General features: G+C 34.8%; 1 protein-coding gene across 1 annotated transcript in view; it reads left to right on the top strand.

Moving 5' to 3' along the window:
- The window catches only part of LOC142226386 (uncharacterized), a 76,347-nt gene that overhangs the window by 52,414 nt on the left and 1,529 nt on the right, over nucleotides 1-22,404 (top strand). Inside the window, exon 3 of the mRNA XM_075296384.1 lies at nucleotides 14,862-19,084. Within this exon, the coding sequence (XP_075152499.1) occupies nucleotides 14,862-19,084 (4,223 nt within the window). The remainder of the gene's footprint in view (nucleotides 1-14,861; nucleotides 19,085-22,404) is intronic.

The raw sequence follows: 22,404 nt of genomic DNA, 5'->3' as shown, positions 1-22,404 counted from the left end.
TAAAAGTAAAAGTTATTATTTTCACATAGTTTTGTCATTTGAAGCAAAAAAAATCCTGGCTTAAAACCACATATGATTGTTTGAATTACCCAGCAAAAAAATTTGGAAGTTCTTCCAAAGATACAACTTTGAAAGCACTTCCAGAAGATGCACTCCCAATGATGTCCTTAATTTTAATTACCCAGGAAGTTCTTTTAATTCAGTTTTTTTTTTAAACTTGTTTTTTTCATACTTTTAATGGGTAATTTTACCTTTGTTTGCTTGAAAATAGGTTAAAAACAGAGTAAGAATTCATAAAATGGTACAAATCATTTAAATTTTGTTTAAAAAATTGCTAAATCCAATCTGAAAAAATTGTGAATTTTTGAAAATATTTGAGGTCAAACGTTTCCGACAAGCGTTTAGAATCCATTAAAAAATATATATAAAAATTATTTATTTGACAAAATATCACCGAATTTTTTAATTTACATCCAAAATATTGAATTCGGATCATACCTAAAGAAGTGATGCAAATTCAGTGCAACGGCTGCTGAAATGGAGGACTTCCGTCCTATGACAAGCCCACACTGAAAAAACAGTGAACCCACCAGGGAGAAAACTTTCGGTTAATTTTAGAAAATTTTTAATATGTGTAGAAAATTTTAACTAAACAGTATTACAAACGTTTGCATCACGCCGATGTGTAAATACTTTTCGACAAATTCAAGAAAGTTTATTAGACATAACTAAGTTTTTTTTCACTTGTTAAAGACAATTTTGTAGTTTGAAGGAAAAACTTGGAGTTCAAAATTGCAAGAATGTCTTTAGTGACATACGAAGTTCATGATGGACGCATTTTTGGTAAAATTTACCAATTTAAAGAAATTCTGAACTATTTTGTGGAAGACACGAATTTAGTTAATCTTTATACTTCATTTGAGTATATTTTTTTCCTCGGTTTTAGTTAATTTAACTAAAGCACACAAAAAATTATTGGAGTAAAGGAAACTTTCTCCAAACATAATAATTCCAAGAACTAAAATAAAGTTAAATTGGCTTTAGTGAAATAGAGAGTTCACTTTTTTTTGAGTGCATGTTAAATTCATCGCTTCTGCGTCAATTTTGCACCACTTCCGGATCCAAAAAGAACATTTTCATTACTTTTTTGGCGAAGCTTTTTTGCTGGGTAGCAATACATCGTGTCGCCTACCCTATAAACTTTTAGTTATCACTAGAAATTATTACAACTTTTCTTTGGAATTTTAATTTTTATATTTCGCTCAGTGTTAACCTATTTTTATACCCTCCACGATAGGATGGGGGGTATATTAACTTTGTCATTCTGTTTGTAACACATCGAAATATTACTCTAAGACCCCATAAAGTAATATTCTGGGTCGTGGTGAAATTCTGAGTCGATCTAAGCATGTCCGTCCGTCCGTCTGTTGAAATAACGCTAACTTCCGAACGAAACAACACGCAGAGAAGGAATATGATCACCTCAAACATGTTTCAAGAGCAAAATATTATTTTTGTATAGTGACCATGTAACATGTTTGTAACTAGAATATTATTTTCTCGTCAAATATAACCTGCGACGCTCAGATTTGGCTTGCGGAGCCTCTTGGAGGAGCAAAATTCATCCGATCCAGTTGAAATTTGGTACATGGTATTAGTATATGGTCTCTCACAACCATGCAAAAATTGGTCCAAATCGGTCCATAATTATATATAGCCCCCATATAAACCGATCCCCAGATTTGGCTTGCGGAGCCTCTAAGAGAAGCAAATTTTATCCGATCCGGCTGAAATTTGGTACATGGTGCTAGTATATGATCTTTAACAAACGTGCAAAAATTGGTGCACATCGGTCCATAATTATATATAGCCCCCATATAAACCGATCCCCAGATTTGGCTTGCGGGGCCTCTAAGAGAAGCAAATTTCATCCGATCCGGCTGAAATTTGGTACATGGTGTAAGTATATGGACTCTAACAACTATGCAAAAATTTGTCCACATCGGTCCATAATTATATATAACCCCCATTTAAACCGATCCCCAGATTTGACCTCCGGAGCTATTGGAGGAGCAAAATTCATCCGACCCGGTTGAAATTTGGTACGTGGTGAAATTTGGTATATTGCGCTAGTATATGGCCGCTAACAACCATGCCAAAATGTGTCTATATCGGTCTATAGTTATATATAGCCGATCCCCCAAAAATAGTCTACCAAAATTTTATTTCTATAGAAAATTTTGTCAAAATATTTTACTATAGAAAATTTTGTAAAAATTTTATTACTATATAAAATTTTGTAAAAATTTTATTAGTATGCTCAACAAAACTTATGATTACTGGTGGTACCTTCAACTTTTGTGGAAGTGGAAAATCTTACTCAGACTTCACATCATTGTTGTTGCCATCAATCCCTGTAGTTGCTTTCTTCGTCGTTTTGTGGGTTGTTGAAACTTCGTTTGGCTTAATTTAAAATTGCTATATTGTTGTTATTGGGTGTAATTGGAATTCGGTTGTTGCTATTATTTTGGGTACAAAAACTAATAATTTAGCTCATATTTAAGTCCTTCACTGGATTTTATTTCTATAGAAAATTTTGTCAAAATTTTATTTCTATAGAAAATTTTGTCAAAATTTTATTTTTATAAAAACTTTTGTCATACTGAATTATTTACGTATTTAATCGGCCTTTTTTTGTTTAATATATACCCCGTATGGACTAACTTACAATTGAGAAGACGGTGTTAAGAAGTTTTAAGATACCTTGCCATCGACAATTGTTACCGCAACCCAAGTAATTCGATTGTGGATGACAGTCTGTAGTACAAGTTTCAATGCAAGCCATGATGGAGGGTACATAAGATTCGGCCTGGCCGATCTTACGGCCATATATACTTGTTTCAATATCATACTAGGAACTAGAAAATTACTAAAAAGTGATTAGATTTTTTTTGTTAAGGTGAATTGACAATTTTTTCGTTTATTTGAAATAATGTAGGCCATAACAACAACCTTCACAATATTTATCTCTAATCGTTTAATGAATCAGTTGACTAATGGAAAAGAATGAATATAACTTTTTTGATTTTAAGTATTAACATCTGCAATAGAAACATTGTAAATTGTTGTACTTATAATTGAGAGGTTAACATGAAAGTTATTGTAACGAATGTAACGTCCTCAGTAGAGAAAATCGGTTTTTACTCATGTATTATTTGGCAATATTGGAGATGGTTACTTGGTCAATATGGGCAATCGATAAAATAATTATTTTATATATACGTACTATCCATAGGATCATAATTGTAATTAAGAATTTAACTGAATCAATTAAATTTTTTTTGAAAGGGCCGAAAAATGTTTTTTTAATTAAATATGTTTTTCCAATTAATTATTTGATTGCTACAATCATTTTCGTGATTGGAAGAAATTTCGATTATAGTAATTAATTGTATCAATTAATTTGAATCAAGAACAAAAATCCTAAAAAAAATTAAATTTTGCATGCAAACCATAATTGAGGATGCATAAGATAGGACCCGGGTGAACTTTGGCATAACTTGCTTTAATCTGTAGTTCACTTCATAGTTTTTGGTGTATATAAAGCGCTCATATATTTATTGTACAAAACGTGCACGAAATTTTTACGAGTATTTCCTGTTAGGCTTTGGCAATATTCGTAACTGAAAACGAATCAAAATCTCGATCTTTTAGATTAGATATTTATTTCTTTTTGGTAATGGTGTTTCGCCGAAAGAATGTCTCATCAAATGTAATTTTTATTTTAAGTATTAATTTTTTTTTTATAAAATAATAGTCTATAGCTTTACTATGTAAAATCCAAAATATTGCTGATAACCATTTTACTCTCACACAATTTATAACTACATACAAAATTAATCAACTATTTTTATGATAGTTGTTGAACAATACCATTAATCAATAGTTGCTATTGTAGCGATTTAGTTTTATCAATATTTTATTATCTTAACAAATGTTTTGCATTGTTCTTTACGGTCTAGGGGCTATGAGTTGTCGATTGCAGAAATAAAAAGGAATTTATGTTTTTTGTTTTATATTAGTATAAATTACTACAAAAAAGTTTTTTTACATTGAATTATTTGTAAATAGTAAAGAGCTTAGTATTGAATTTCTGGCAATATACAATATAATTAATAAATTAACTGATATAATTAAGATAGAAGCATTAACTTATTTAAGTCAATGATTGAAAATTTTTACATTTTTAATTAAAAAATTAATTGATACAATTAACTTTTCTATCAAACTCGGAAGACTAAGTCACTTAAAAAGTGATGGATTTTTTTTTTAATTTTTAAATAAAAATTTATTTCAAAAAATCAATTTTTTAATTAAACTAGAAACACAAAGTCAGCTAAAAAATTAATTCAAAATAGTCACGCTTTTAATTCAAGAAGTTAATTGAATTTTGCAATCAACACCAATTACATTTTTAATTGAATCAATTAAAAAAATTATTGAAATTTTAAAATCAAATCAATTAATTTTTTAATCAAATATTTTATGTGTATTTAGAACTGTGAGTGATACTATCATTTTCGTCATTGAAGACATTTCAATTCAATTGGATCAATTAATTCCGTGATTGAATCAGAAAAAAATCTTGTGAAGAGAAATGCACACTAATCAGTAACCTAAAAGAAGTAAGGCAAGTTGGGTGGATCGGTCTATATAATAGCCTGCACCATTTTGAAACCCTTCAACCACATGTACGATATTTAAGTCTGAACCGATACATATTTAAGTCTGAACCGATTTGGGCAAAATTTGATGCACTTCTATAGAATGTCGGCTTTACACTCTAATCAAAAATATCCCTTGAAACCCATACTAAAGGTGTGCGCGTAACACAAAATTCTCGTGACATGCGTGAATCACGTAAGTCGTGAACAAAATCCCAAGCAACTCTAGTGAATGTGCGTAAATGGGACTAAAATAAATATGTCGTGCATGAGCGTGCGTGAAAAATAAAATCGGTTCGTGCGTGAATAAAATTTCTGCACAATCACGCTCACGAAAAAATTCAAGATTTAATTCATTATCGTAAGTTAACTGAAATTAATTTACCTCTCGAACTATATTTTTGAATTTTATTACCTTTGCTGATTTCCGTTTGGAAAATGTCGTGAGTCTCGTGAATTGTAGTGAATCGTGCGTGAGCATGCGTCTTTAAAAGTAGTTCGTACGTGAGAAGTGGTTTTCATTTCGAGAACGTGTGTGAGTTGGATTGGCTACCACGTATAGTGCGTGATCATGCGTGAATAAACATCTTGCTTCTAATCGATACACTAATAAATATTATCGTAAAGACAAAAATTTCTTGTCCTTGAAATACGAATGCGAAATTTGTTTAGAGTAGAAGACGTGGATAAAATCTTCAATGAAGTCGTTTTGTCCTTATATCTAAGTGATCCGATTTAAAAATGGGTATGTTTATATAAAAGAAAATTTTGTTGGACTGAGGTAAACTTGGCCTTAATAATGCTTCTTCTCTAAATTTGTTGACTTTTTACATCATTACAACAAAGCTAATGCCCTGTTCCGGTATATCGAACGAAAGCTTTCTTTCGTATTCCGCGTCAGTCGTGTGTTGATTGTTGCTTGGAATGGACGGAGAATACGGAATTACTGTGTTTTGTGTTAATTTATTTATTCAGAAGTGGCACGTGGTTTTATGTGAACACAAAAAAGGGAAGTGTAATTGAAAAAAATGTACCTGTTTTTATACCCACCACCATAGAATGATGACGGGGGTATAATAAGTTTGTCATTCCGTTTGTAACACATCGAAATATCGATTTCCGACTATATATATTCTAGATCAGGGAGAAATTCTAAGACGATATAGCCATGTCCGTCTGTCTGTCTGTCTGGTTGTCTGTTGTAATCACGCTACAGTCTTCAATAATAAAGAAATCGTGCTGAAATTTCGCACAATCTCGTCTTTTGTCTGCAGGCAGGTCAAGTTCGAAGATGGGCTATATCGGTCCAAGTTTTGATATAGTCCCCATATAAACCGACCTCCCGATTTGGGGTCTTGGGCTTATAAAAACCTTAGTTTCTATCCAATTTGTCTGAAATTGGAAATCTAGAGGTATTTATGACCACAAAGAGGTGTGCCAAAAATGGTGAGTATCGGTCCATGTTCTGGTATAGCCCCCATATAGACCGATCTCCCGATTATATTTCTAGGGCTTCTAGAATCGACAGTTTCTATCCAATTCGCCTGAAATTGGAAATCTAGAGGTATTTTAGCACCATAAAGAGGTGTGCCAAAAATGGTGACTAGCGGTTGATGTTTAGGTATAGCCCCCATATAGACCGATTTCCCGATTTTACTTCTTGGACTTCATTCCATAATCCATAATTTTTATCAAATTTGCCGCAAATTGGAAATCTAGAGGTATTTTAGAACAATAAAGAGGTGTGCCGAAAATGGTGAGTATCAGTCCATGTTTTGGTATAGCCCCCATATAGACCGATCTCCAGTTTTTATTCTTGGGCTTATAGAAACCGTAGTTTTTATCCAACTTGCTTCCACATCATGTTAGAAGATTTTTATTTGAGCTTTGAACAAGTATAAACGGCCGTAAGTTCGGCCAGGCCCAATCTTATGTACCCTCCACCATGGATTGCGTAGAAACTTCTACGAAAGACTGTCATCCACAATCGAATTACTTGGGTTGTGGTATCTTAAATCGTTTTCTAAATTGTGAGTTAGTCCATACGTGGTATACGTTAGGCAAAAAAAGTATGTGTAGGTAAGTCTACAAATAATTACGAATCAATATGGACTTTTGCACGGTACGTAGTGAGCCAGAATTGAAATATGGGGGTCGCTTATATGGGGGCTATATACAATTATTGATATGGACCAATTTTTGTGTGATTGGGGATCGATTTATCTGAGGGCTATATATAACTATAGACCGATATGGACCTAGTTAGGCATGGTTGTTAACGGTCATATACTAGCACAATGTACCAAATTTCAACTGACTCGGATGAAATTTGCTCCTCCAAGAGGCTCCAAAACAAAATCTCGGGATCGGTTTATATGGGGGCTATATATGATTATGGACTGATATGGACCACTTTTGGCATGGTTGTTAAATATCATATACTACCACCACGTACAAAATTTCAAGCAGATCGGATGAATTTTGCTACTCCAAAAGGCACCGGAGGTCAAATCTGGGGATCGGTTTATATGGGTGCTATATATAATTATGGACTGATATGAACCAATTCCTGCATGGTTGTTGGATACCATATACTAACATCACGTACCAAATTTCAACCGAATCGGATGAATTTTGCTCTTCCAAGGGGCTCCGGAGGTCAAATCTGGGGATCGGTTTATATGGGGGCTATATATAATTATGGACCTATTTCAACCAATTTTTGCATTGGAGTTTGAGGCCATATATTAACACCACGTACCAAATTTCAACTGAATCAGATGAATTTTGGTCTTCCAAGAGGCTCCGGAGGTCAAATCTGGTGATCGGTTTATATGGGGGCTATATATAATTATGGACCGATATGGACCAATTTTTGCATGGTTGTTAGAGACCATATACTAACATCATGTACCGAATTTCAGCCGGATCGGATGACATTTGCTTCTCTTAGAGGCATCGCAAGCCAAATTTGGGGGTCCGTTTATATGGGGGCTATACGTAAAAGTGGACCGATATGGCCCATTTGCAATACCATCCGACCTACATCAATAACAACTACTTGTGCCAAGTTTCAAGTCGATAGCCTGTTTCGTTCGGAAGTTAGCATGATTTCAACAGACGGACGGACGGACATGCTCAGATCGACTCAGAATTTCACCACGACCCAGAATATATATACTTTATGGGGCCTTAAGCAATATTTCGATGTGTTACAAACGGAATGACAAAGTTAATATACCCCCCATCCTATGGTGGAGGGTATAAAAAGGTATGCCGAAAATGGTGAGTATAGGTCCATGTTTTGATATAGCCATCAGATAGACCGATCTCCCGATATTACTTTTTGGGCTTCTAGAAACCATAATTGTTGTCCACTTTGCCTGAAATTGAAAATCTGGAGGTTTTTAGGAATACAAATAAGTGTGCAAGAAATGATTTTATTTTGTGGGCTTCTAGAATCCGTAGTTTTTATCCAATTTGCCTGAAATGAGAAATCTACAGGTATTTTAGGACCTTAAATATGAGAGCTGAAAATGGCGTGTATTGATCCATGTTTTGGTTTATCTCCCAAATAGACCGATCTCCCGATTTTACTTCTTGGGCTTTTAGAAACCATAGTTTTTATCAAATTTGCATGAAATTTTAAAACTAGAAGTATTTTAGGAACATAAAGGGTGTGTCGAAAAAGGTGAATATCGGTCCATGTGTCCTGATAATGAAAATTGCTTGAAACTGAAGTATAGTTTCCAGATTTTACTTCATTTAAATAATGGGGGTAAAAATCGACAGATGTTAGATTGTAAATCAAGGCGTTATTTCATTTTCATTTTCTTGCACACGATGTTTATGATTCCTCTAAAACTCTAACAAATATGATTCTTATAAATCCAGAATCTGATCTAGTCTTCATAGGCAAAATCTTTGATTTATCTTCGGGAAGTGTACTGGTTGAACTGATCTGCTTGTCACCAAATCCCCCAGAAATTTTCACAGGAAACTATAATATTTGATTCATGGTGGTGGGTATTTAAGATTCGGCCCGGCCGAACTTACTGCTTTATATACTTGTTTGTTCTGCATTTTGCTATATGGTATCATTTATTTTTATTTGCAGTTACATGATGTCTGCGTTTGTACATTTGATGGGCACGAAGTAAATATGGAATGATTTCTTATTGTTGAAATTTAACCAATATAGAGTGTGTAAAAATATGTGATGTTTGATTTATAAAGTCGTGCATAAATACAAATAAACAATGAATTAGTTTATAAATAAATAAAAACAAATAAATAAAGTTAATTTTATGTTTTCTTTTCTCAAGTGGCGTCCTTTTTTCATAAAGATCAAAATATTTTAGGTTGTTGTGACCATGTTCTTTAAACTGGAAGAAAAACATTTTTGACGAATACCATAACATTATAGATCGTGACCATTGTCTTTTGATTCAAATATTATTCTTTTTATCAATATAATAACATTTTAGATGAGGACAATTTTATTTTTCTTAGAACCCTGTTCACTGAGCCAACATGGTTGCAGTTGAAAATGTTATATGGTCACGGCAAAAATAGCTCCTATCATTTTATTTTGCTCTTCGAATATGATCGAGACAATCATGTTTCTTCTCTGCGTGTGGCAAAACGGGAAGAGGTGAAAAAATCAAAGATAACAGGTTGGCTGATAAGTCCCCGGTCTAACAAAGAAAAACACATTTTTTTTGTCAAAATTCGTTTTTATTATTCAACATAGTTCCCTTCAAGAGCGATACAACGATTATAACGACCTTCCAATTTTTTGATACCATTTTGGTAGTACTCCTTCGGTTTTGCCTCAAAATAGGCCTCAATTTCGGCGATCACCTCTTCATTGCAGCCAAATTTTTTCCCTTCGAGCATCCTTTTGAGGTCTGAGAACAAGAAAAAATCGCTGGGCGCCAGATCTGGAGAATACGTTGGGTGGTGAAGCAATTCGAAGCCCAATTCATGAATTTTTGTCATCGTTCTCAATGACTTGTGGCACGGTGCGTTGTCTTGGTGGAACAAAACTTTTTTCTTCTTCAAATGGGGCCGTTTTGTCGTGATTTCGACCTGCAAACGCTCCAATAACGCCATGTAATAGTCACTGTTGATGGTTTTTCCCTTCTCAAGATAATCGATAAAAATTATTCCATGCACATCCCAAAAACAGAGGCCATTACTTTGCCAGTGGACTTTTGAGTCTTTCCACGCTTCGGAGACGGTTCACCGGTCGCTGTCCACTCAGCCGACTGTCGATTGGACTCAGGAGTGTAGTGATGGAGCCATGTTTCATCCATTGTCACATATCGACGAAAAAACTCGGGTGTATTACGAGTTAACAGCTGCAAACACCGCTCAGAATCATCAACACGTTGTTGTTTTTGGTCAAATGTGAGCTCGCGCGGCACCCATTTTGCACAGAGCTTCCGCATATCCAAATATTGATGAATGATATGACCAACACGTTCCTTTGATATATTTAAGGCCTCTGCTATCTCGATCAACTTCATTTTACGGTCATTCAAAATCATTTTGTGGATTTTTTTGATGTTTTCGTCGGTGACCACCTCTTTCGGGCGTCCACTGCTTTCACCGTCCTCCGTGCTCATTTCACCACGCTTGCATACCAATCAATTATTGTTGATTTCCCTGGGGCAGAGTCCGGAAACTCATTATCAAGCCAAGTTTTTGCTTCCACCGTATTTTTTCCCTTCAGAAAACAGTATTTTATCAAAACACGAAATTCCTTTTTTTCCATTTTTTTTTCACAATAACAAAATTTGCTTCACAAAAGACGCTCTATCTCACAAACTAATTGACTTACAGACGTCAAATTTTGACACGAATCATTTGAAGGTTGGTACTATATAAAAATAATATGCATTTAATACTAGCGACGCCATCTATGTTTCAGACCGGGGACTTATCAGCCAACCTGTTACGTTGAAACCATATCTTTCAATCTTCTGAATCGCATTAATATACGAAATAGAGGGAAATGTACCCAATGTGGCCAAATGGAAATGGATGGACATCCAGATTTATATGTGAAAGATAGATTTTTTAGTCCAAATATTCCCATCGCCACAAAATCCTCAACAACTCCTTTTTTCCCTATTGATTCTGATGTATAGAAAAATATCTGAAGAACTGTCACTTTTTGACATTTTTGGAGTTTCACCAATATACCTTCCATGATTGTAAGCGTAATAAATATATCTGTATCGCTGATTTGTTTGGTTTTCTACAAGAAAGTTTAAAAGACGCTATTTACTCTTGGTGTTTCACAAAATATCAAATAGTGATGGCACAATACTTTCAAGATTTTTTAGTACATTTCCCATCACGCTATTTACTCTTGGTGTTTCACAAAATATCAAATAGTGATGGCACAATACTTTCAAGATTTTTTGTACATTTCCCATCACAGGTGATATATCACAATGGACTGAATAGTCTATATTAAGTGAGCCTGAAACTTAATCGGGCTGCCACTTTTTAACCTTACCTTTAACCATCACAGGTGACGATCATTATAGTGATTCTTAGAGAATATGGGGATCAAATCGAATATGGGGCAGGGTGGTTCAGTAAAAACTTGTGTGATTGAGCAATGTCAACAGTATGGGGAAAACGACTCGCATTAAAATGCTTATAGAGGCCGGTACTAAGTTTAGTTTTCGATTTGAAATTTTCGCTATTACTTTATTAAAATAGTTCGATTTATAGATTTTTGAAGCTATGCGATTAATTCACAGGTTAAACGCTTCAGGTTTTACCGTTAGATTAAGTTGTAGAGGATGACAATAATTCTTGAATCAAACTGATGTCCTTTTAGACCAATATCCATTGCGATTTCTCGAGATAATTTTCTCAAATTCTTCTTCTTCGTCGCTTTCTCAAACATTCAACCAGAGGCTCTAATGAAGACGAGTATGTTCCTTAAGCTACACTCACGCAAATCGGCGAGAACCTGAAAGAAAAAGGAGCCCAGTAACTCGTTTCTTCTGTTGGACACTGGTGCAGGAAGTGGAACGAGTCTTCCGTAACTTCCGGGTTCAGACACCATCTACAAATATCATTAGCTTTAAGGCCTATTTACTGTAATGTGGAACGCCGTTCGGACTCGGCTATAAAAAGGAGGTCCCTTGTCATTGAGCTTAACATGGAATCGGGCAGCACTCAGTGATAAGAGAGAAGTTCACCAATGTGGTATCACAATGGAGTGAATAGTCTAACATAAGTGAGCCTGATACATCGGGCTGCCACCTAACCTAACCTAACCTAACCTAAGGCCTATTCTTACCATGTGTTTCTCAAGTGTGTTATGACCGCATTAGCCAGCTCATAATTTCCCATTACACAGAACCATAGAAAAAATCATGAACGGCGTGGTCTGTTTTGAAATGACCACGCCGTTCATGATTTTTTCTATGGTTCTGGGTAATGGGAAATGATGAGCTGAGCCGTTCATGAAAGTGAATCAACACACATATGTTGTCAAACTGAGAACAACGGAGTCAATCTGACAACGATAAAATGACACTATGCGTTGTCATAACAACAACCAGCGTTCACCATCTGAAAACGTAATGGTAACGAATTTATAAGAAAAAATCCGTTAACGTGCCACGAACCTGAATTGTATACTTCATACACACAGAAAAAAGATTGGTTGGAAATCGATTATAATAATGAACATTCTTGCTGTAGAACTAAATATTCATTGTATCTACAAATATTCTGTAGTTACTACATACATTCTATTTTTAAGACCGTTTGGGAGTTATTTAAATAAAAAGTTATTATGATAATGGATAAATGATTGGGTTAACCAATTGCTTCTCATATGAAAAATTTTATTGGGAATCGGTTGACAGAACCTACATAGAAATATTTGTGCAACTTTCATTCTGTACTCGTCCTAACCATACGGTTATATAAACCAAATGTTAGTTGAAATATTTATTGATTGTCATTTTAATTATTTCAAATTTATCAATGAAAACCAAAAACGTCATTATGAAAAATACAAACCAAAAAGAAATAATATTTTATTTATGCGTGCGGTGAGTGAAATGCTTATATATCTTACTTTTGAACGAGTCAAGACACATATGTTGTCAAACTGAGAACAACGGAGTCAATCTGACAACGATAAAATGACACTATGCGTTGTCATAACAACAACCAGCGTTCACCATCTGAAAACGTAATGGTAACGAATTTATAAGAAAAAATCCGTTAACGTGCCACGAACCTGAATTGTATACTTCATACACACAGAAAAAAGATTGGTTGGAAATCGATTATAATAATGAACATTCTTGCTGTAGAACTAAATATTCATTGTATCTACAAATATTCTGTAGTTACTACATACATTCTATTTTTAAGACCGTTTGGGAGTTATTTAAATAAAAAGTTATTATGATAATGGATAAATGATTGGGTTAACCAATTGCTTCTCATATGAAAAATTTTATTGGGAATCGGTTGACAGAACCTACATAGAAATATTTGTGCAACTTTCATTCTGTACTCGTCCTAACCATACGGTTATATAAACCAAATGTTAGTTGAAATATTTATTGATTGTCATTTTAATTATTTCAAATTTATCAATGAAAACCAAAAACGTCATTATGAAAAATACAAACCAAAAAGAAATAATATTTTATTTATGCGTGCGGTGAGTGAAATGCTTATATATCTTACTTTTGAACGAGTCAAGATTTGGCCATCTAAGGAAAATTTTCATCAGCGAACTATTGGTATTTTAATTGATACTTATTCATTTCCTTTATAGGTTTGATATTTTACTTACAAGGAAGATGTTCTTTGCATGTCAAAACGTTGAAGATACGCCAATTTTACACGCAACGAGATGGCTTTGTGAATTAATCATTCGTAAAAGTTACAAAGACATTAAAAAATTCCAACATAATAATTGCAATTTGGATTCGGATGTTTCTACCAGAAGTGCCGGACACTGTTAGTATTGGTCCAGGTTACTCGAACTTATAGTAACATCAAGAGATTTTAAATTGTGGGAAAACTCAATACAAATTCATACTAATTTTGAGACAACCAAAAAATTATTTAAGATGGTAAATAGTGGTCCTTGTTTGTGATATAGCCCTCGTACTGGAACGGACAGTACGAGGGCTATAGCTCGTTCTTACTTCATGACTGCTTTGAAGTGTAAATCCTCATCATGGGTTACATGTGCCAATATTATTAATATGGCCGCAATAGAGTTATTAGATGTGTGCACATCAGTGAAATTTTACTAGTGCTCACGCGCGACTTTTATGATATGATTTACACAGTACATCCATATTCATGAACTTCTTTCAAATACAAGCATTCACTAATACATGTATTTATGTAGTTTTACGGTTATGCTATACGTTAATTTGCCTTTAAATAAATATAAATCAATAACCAATATGTGTTTTTATAAGTCTTTTAACTTGGTGGTGGAAATAAATTATTTCCGAATTCGATTGTACCTACTAATAGAAATGGTCCACGCGACCGAATGATGAAGGTAGCTATAACCGATGTCGTCGGCAGACCCAACCAATACCATATGAGATATTGGTTGTGTGGACCGAATCTGTCAGTTGACACAACTGCCAACTGGTAGTTGATACAACTGCCAAAAGGAGGTTGGTAATAAATTCGATTATCACAACCAATCTGTATTCTCTGTGTAGGCGTTTAAAGTCGCCTTAGCACATTGCACCACCGACAAAGCTGCCTTTTCATGACCAAAGAAAAACGAAAGTCGTTCATGAAATCGTGAACGCTCGTGGACGAAACCGTGAACATTCCGTTTTGATTTTTTGTGAACGTTTCTGTTTCATTTTGTTACAATCCTTTCACGATTTTGTTCATTAGTTCAAGGCCTTTATAGCTGCTTGACTGTCGATGAAGAAGCTGATATCACTTCAGGTTTTACCGCTGTGCTTACATTATATGTATTTTAGTTAAGTGAACCCGAGGCAACCGACTGTCATTTAATTAATTAGATTAAGTCACCTTTTTAAAAATATTCAATTGGACCTAACCTAACAAATTATTTTCTCTCCGATTTACCACTATTTTTAGGCTCTAGATGTAAAAATCATAAACGTAAGGCACACGATGAATATCACCACAAGGATACTTCAGCCAAAAGACCTCGATATGATGAAAATTATCTCCATTCAAAATACTCTAAGACTACGCGACGATCACACAAAACTAGATCTATAGATGATGAGCGAAAGGAATCAAATGTTGAGAATCGAAAATCATTATTGGTTATCAGTCCCACCGCAGAAACAATTCATTATAAAGAAGCTAAAATATCGAATATACCATCACCATATGCCCATTTGCCACCATCACCACCGAGGCTAATAAAACCGGCTAAAGAAAATAGTGGGAAATGTCTACAAGCAACTATGGGAAAAATTTCACAAAATAGCTATGACAAGGAGGTTCATAATGAAAATAAACCTGAGAGCAATAATACCATTGAGGACCCTCCCAAACTCTCAGAAATGAGAGATCATATTAAAATTGTTGATAATATTGGAATTTCCCAAAAATATAAAACGTTCTACAGAGATAGTAAAAATGGTGAAGATATAAAATCCAAGCATGATACCCCAGTCAATGAAGGAAAATTAAAAAATGACAATATCAGAGATGATGAAATCCCACCGAACCTATTGGCGATCCAGCAAACCCATAAACCAAAATTAAGAAACCCTACAAATGAATTAGAAAAAAGAGATGCTAATATGACTAATTTACAATTATTCCCCAAAAGCCTTAATCTACAATGCAAGGAATCTATATCGGAAACTTTTTATCAACAAAATAAAACCAACAGAACACGACGTAGTCGTTTCGATCAACAAACTCCTTCATTATTGGGCTATAATTCCCATTTAATATCGACTAAAAAGGAAATTGGCGATTCCGCAGAACTTAATGGAAATATTAGCTTTAACAACAAGGAAGAAATTGCCTTAAATGCAGGTTCTAAAAATAGCAATAAAAATACTGGATTTAGTGATTCCCTTGGGAAAAATACAAATAGTACTAACTCTGCCCGAAATGACCTTGAATATATGCAAACTACATTTAAAACTAATTCATCATGTATTAATGAAACCAATAACAAAAATACTGGTTTTATAGTAACTAATAATAGTACTGGAAACAATGGCCATTGCCACAATATTTCTCCAAATATGAACTATACTAAATCCAATGGTAGTTCTGAATCTTACGGAGCATTACTTGCATCTATAGATGATCGAAAGAATACTGGGGTTTCTACCGACTCTAGAAAAGATAACATAGTCTCTTCTGCCTCTACAGATGTATCTAAAAATATCGGATTTCCCAATCACACTACAATTGATTTGACAAATACTGTTAATCAAGTTTCCGGAATATGCAGCCACAATGGCGATAAATCTAAAGCTATCCCAGAAAAGGGCAAAACATTTCACCATAAACAATATAATGAATTTCACAATATTGATACAAATAATTTGAAAAATACCGGTTTTACTAATGGCATCGCAAATCCCATTATAAATACTGGTTTCTCCTGTAACACAACAAATCATTTTCCAAATATCGGTATTGAAAATGTTATAATGAGCCAATTTCGATATCCACCACCACCTATACCATCGTCCACTTTGGACAAGAACGGAAATTGCAGCTTGGCAAATGGAAGATCATTGAATAAAAATTCTAGTTTCTTGGAAAATCATAGATCTAAAGATATCGCTTTTAGAAATCCAAGCCATAACAATAATATACATCTTCCACTTGATAAAAATACTGGTTATTTTGGTCCCAATGAATTGTTTAAGAACAACAATGCTGCATTTGGAAAAAGCATCTCTATGAAAGGTGACAACTCGTTGACCACTTCTGCAGATTTCATCTCCAAAAATAAAAGCAAAAGTCTTCTGTTTGATAATAATGCAAGTGATTCTAAACCTGATCATATTTTTAAGAATGGAAATGATAACACTATTGGAAATAGAAATTGGATTAATGAAACTGACACCACGCTTTCTAAAAATACTGGTTTCCTAGAAGATCCCAGTTCTAAAGATATTAAATTGGAAAGTGTTCATCCTAATTACAAAAGTTTTATGTTTGACAAAAATAATGGTGCAACCCCAATTTATTCCCAAAACACATTTTCAAAAGATCATTATATTGAAAACGACAAAAATACTGGTTTCTTTGAAATTCCCAATTCTAAAGATTTTATATCTGAAACACGGACCTATAATAGCAAAATTTTATCAGTTGATAGAATTACTGGGTCTTTTGAGACCAAAGATAAATGTCACGATACCAAAGGTCCAAATTATACTCCTAACACATTTCAAAGTGGGTTATTCAATATTTCTCGACCCTATGGTGGTACAAGAAATAGATATGCAGAAAGATCTATGGAAATAAATAATTATGACAACAATAGAAATACTGGGAATTTTCAGCAACCCAAATTTAATTTAAATAAAACCAACGACTATACAAATGTCAATCAAGGAGTTTATAATCCATCATCTGAAAATACTGGGACTCTCAATATCAATTATGTTCCTAATTACAATAATAAGAAAAATCTTAAAAATACTGGCAACCCCACTATGGACTATAACCCCAAGCAATATAATGAAGGTATCACTATTCACACCCCGAAGTTTCGTAAAAGTCGTTTTGATGTTGAAAATAAAGGCGGTGAAGTGAAAACCTATGATGAAAATATAATGCCTACGGCCAGTTTCAACCATGTTCCTCATCAAGATAAAGTACAACATCCGACTGAAGATAACTTTAAAAAGAATGATAATAAAAGTTCCCTACAAAGTAGATCAAATATGAATGTGGATCCTGCAAACAATGATTATCAATCTAAAATTTGTGAAATCCCTGCAATTTCCCCCTCCCTTGGTGGTGGCCAGGAACATATTATACCAAATATACAATTTGGTATGAGAAAGAGGTCTAACAATGGATTTGTGGGTCCCAACCCTAATGGGAAACAATATCCCAATAGCAACAGTGGTAATACTACAAAAAATGTCCCGTCTTCAAATCAACTCTCCTCAGACCAGTATCCAACACATCTTGGCGAAGGACATGTTCAAACAAATCCTAAATTCTCGTATACTCAAAGTGGAAATCAAAATTTCTATCACGATATTAATCCAGCTCCTCCAGTAGAAGATATAAATATAGAGAAATATACAAAAAATACCACAAATCTAGGACATAAATTTGGCAATCGTTTCGATCGCAGACAAATCCATCATAGGAATACCAATCCCGCATATAGGAGATCCCAGGTGAATACATCGAAATATCGAAAGGAAATGGCAGCTGTAAAATTAAATCCCAAAGGAAATTTCTATCGAACCCCGAATAGGCTTGGTTTTGCGAAACCCCATCGGACTTCAAAAGCATCCAATAAAAATAATATAGGTCCTATAAGTATTTCCTCTGGACATCAGAGGAAACAAAAGATTAATAACAAACCCCAATGGAAAATTGAGAAAATAAACAATAATCTAGTCAATAATAAAAATGATAAAAAGGAATCTCCCAAGGAAAAGAAACCCAAAAAGAAGAATCCGAAAAAGAAATCTAAGGATATCTTGAGTGATTCTCCAGATAATGTCCCCGATACAAATGTTATTAAAGAACCCCACATTGATATTAATAAGGAAGTATTTGGCGATTTTCAACCCATTGCTGTTGGTTTGAAAAAACCTCCCAAAGGACATTTAAAACCTGATCCAGAAATTTATTGGAAACAATGGTGGTCCCTTTACGGTCATGTCGAAAAATCTCTACCACCTCCTATAGATGCTAATGACGAAGTCATAAAATCTATATTCAATTTCCCATCTTTGCTTAGCGATAGCGAAATGCGCAAGCGTAAACGTCAACTTATGGTTATGGGTGTGGGAAAGATAATGCGTCACATACGCCTAAATGAAAAGGATTATGCCTTACGTGATATATTCAATGTCCTTAAGTATAAACATCAACTTGAGGATCCACAATTTCAAAAGCACCTCTCACCCAAAGAATTTAAAAAGGTGGAAATGGTATTAAAAAATGCCCGCAAGAAAACACGACGTGCTCTATTTTATCAGAATATGATATGTAGATGGCATTTCTCCATGGACATTGTTAAACGTTCGGAGAATGGTGAAACTGTGAAAAGTGGTCATGCCCGAAAATTGCTAAGCAATAAAGTTTTCCATTATTTGGTTTGGGAATCGGTGCAAGAATTAAAGGTAAGTGATAGATATAAATGATATGTGCTTTGAAATCAAATAAATTTGAGCCTTCCCCAAGAGATCCTTCTCTGAATAAATTATATAGGCATGCAGTGAAACCTCTGAAAGGGGGACACCCAGGGTCTCCTAAATTTTGTACACCTTTGAGAGGTGTTAAAGTTTGACAGGTTGATCTTAATGTATTAATATAGCAAACGTTTTAAACGCCTTCCAAATACTTAAGATACTATAACTATTTCCTCTGGGCGTCTCTAATGTCCGAGATAAGTTTTTGACTTTTTCCTTCCTACCCTGTGTGGTCCAATTTTATTTTTAAGATAAAAGACAATAAGATAATATGACGCGAGTTACCGGCAGTTATCATCTTCACCATATGAAGTACGTCTGTGGCTAGGAGTTTACTAAACCCGCACCTTAGTCGATGGTGAGATTTAAGGGGTAGTTGTACTGTTAGACCATTCGAAGGTCTAGTAACCCTAACGAAATATTTAGAGACTTTCTGTAGTCACGCGTATTTCTTAATTTTTTTTGTTGCGATATTGGTATATTAGCTTGTGTCTAGATCGAGGAACTCTGCGAATAAGGTGGGATGCCAAGTGATCTGGTTGCAAGACGGGTAGGTCTAGCTGGTCAAGTAAAAACAGATTAGAGACATGTGGCCCTTGATTACAGATGGGACATACGCCATAAATCTACCACTCCAGGATTTGGGCGGTTGCACAGGCCTGAGTCAAAACTACCATGGTATGACGTGTGAGTTTTCTTTCCTCCGTTGCTATGGGCAGTCGTCGGACTCAGAGAACCAAATTAACCTTGTGTCTTCTCACCACTTCAGCTAGGTTACCCTAATGAATCCTCTTCAGGCATGCCTGTAATGTTGCCTAACCTAGAGCCTATATCTTGCATCACTGGATCTCGTGCTGTACAAAACACTGTTTGATAGGTCTGAACTGCCAACTCTGACGATTTTTCGTCATTTTGACGATTTTTGATGGTAAATTTGGCCTCTGACGATTTGACGACGATTTTAAACAACTTAGTTATGAGGTGACGATTTTTTAAAATGCTCGACTCAAGTGTTTCCTTTTAAGGGTAGTTATAAGTTGACGATTTTCATAAGTTGTAATGTAAACAAGTTATTTTGGATTTCAATAATATGACAATTTATATGTAGCTTGCTTCCAGCCGTCTCCAATGTAGAAAGAAATTTCAAAGCAATCAATATAAATAAACCTAAAATTCGGAATCCCTTTGAAACTTAAACATTGCAAGGTATTCTTTTGTCTAAAAATAATTCTGATTGCTATGAAGCCAGTTTAGTTAAATTCACTTGATTTATTTATTCATTACCGATAATAATAATAAAAATTATACATTTTTTTTATTCATGTAACTAAAATGAATAAAACCCCGTTTTTAATAACAGCTTTATTGTGTATACAATATATGGATGCCTCAGATGTTTGAATAAAACTTTTATTTTGTTCCTAAATCTTTTTTTCAACTGTTTTATGAGTGACGATTTTTTGACGAATTCTTTGGGATGAATTGACGATTTTGACGAAAAATATTTTAAAAATTGACGATTTTCAGCCCAAAACAGTTGGCATCACTGGGTCTGAATGTTATTCCACTGCATGGCACTTGTCTGAAGCAGTGATACCATGCGTAGGGAAAAATCATTTTTTGTAGGGATTTTTTCCTAAAATTGCATCTGTGAGGAAAAAGGACAGATTTTTCATTTTTTCTACAAATGTAGGTTAGGTTAGTTGGCAACCCGATGTATCAGGCTCACTTAGACTATTCAGTCCATTGCGATACCACAGTGGAGAACTTCTCTCTTATTATTGAGTTCTGTCCAATTGCATGTTAAGCTCAATGACAATTGACCTCCCTTTTATAGCCGAGTACGAACGGCGTTCCACATTGCAATGAAACCACTTAGAGAAGCTTTTGAAACACACATAAATGTCATTAGCATTACTGAGGTAGGATAATATACCTCTGAAAAACTTTTTGGTGTTCGGTCGAAGCAGGAATCAAACCCACGACCTTCTGTATGAAAGGCGGGCATGCTAACCATTGCACCACGGTGGCTTCCATCACATTTTGCAACAAGAAGATTACTTTTGCTTAATATTTGAGATATTTGAATATCCAAAATATGGAAGTCAAAGCTTCAACTAATTGAATACTAATTCATCGTCAACGATGCTATTATAATTATTCAACATTTGATCCCGTTATTGAAGGATATAGTCCCTGACTATAAATTTTAATTTTCAATAAAAATATTTGTTATTTTCTTGCCATACCGTAGGAAAAAAATGTTGGGCGTAGGAAAAAAGGGAATTTTTAGGGAAATTTCAAAAAACGTCCTGCCATAACTGGTCTGAAGTGTCCATTCTGGGGCTATTTAGCATACCACTGACTGGCCAATTGACTATCAATCTATAAGACAACAAGGCAGGTGCGGACACCCCAAGTTCCTACCACGGAGCTTGTCAGTAACATGTGCAGATTACTTAAAATGGCTGTCGAATGTAACAACGACAAGTTTGGGGTAGGGAGCCACCGTGGTGCAATGGTTAGCATGCCCGCCTTGCATACACAAGGTCGTGGGTTCGATTCCTACTTCGACCGAACACCAAAAAGTTTTTCAGCGGTGGATTATCCCACCTCAGTAATGCTGGTGACATTTCTGAGGGTTTCAAAGCTTCTCTAAGTGGTTTCACTGCAATGTGGAACGCCGTTCGGATTCGGCTATAAAAAGGAGGTCCCTTGTCATTGAGCTTAACATGGAATCGGGCAGCACTCAGTGATAAGAGAGAAGTTCACCAATGTGGTATCACAATGGAGTGAATAGTCTAAGTGAGCCTGATACATCAGACTGCCACCTAACCTAACCTAACCTGGGGTAGTAGCGGAAGATTATGAAACGAACGGCGGGTACACCCTCTGGGCAAAATGAACATGGAAGGGTGATGGGAGCTCACTGAAGCGGCGATCGATAGGCAATAGTCTCTGAAAACGTCCGTCTTTCTTTTGTCTGATAAATGTCCGGCATTCATAGGTTATGAAATCGGAGAATCGATCAAGGGAAAGAATTATCGTGAGGTGGTTTGAGGCAAGTGAAACGACGGTTGCACTTTTGGAACGTGTGCTTACCAATTAATTGTACTCATCGGGTCAACTCTACCTATCATTACCCAGAGCAGTTTTCTCCACAGTATTGATCCTACATTAGTTGCCCAAGAAATAGAATTCAAGATAGTATTAGATAACTGAATCATGATTTTCGAGTATATTTAGATGGT

Source organism: Haematobia irritans, chromosome 2 (assembly GCF_050003625.1).
Source record: "Haematobia irritans isolate KBUSLIRL chromosome 2, ASM5000362v1, whole genome shotgun sequence".
Lineage (NCBI taxonomy): Eukaryota > Metazoa > Arthropoda > Insecta > Diptera > Muscidae > Haematobia > Haematobia irritans.
This window is presented reverse-complemented; position numbering and strand designations above follow the sequence as displayed.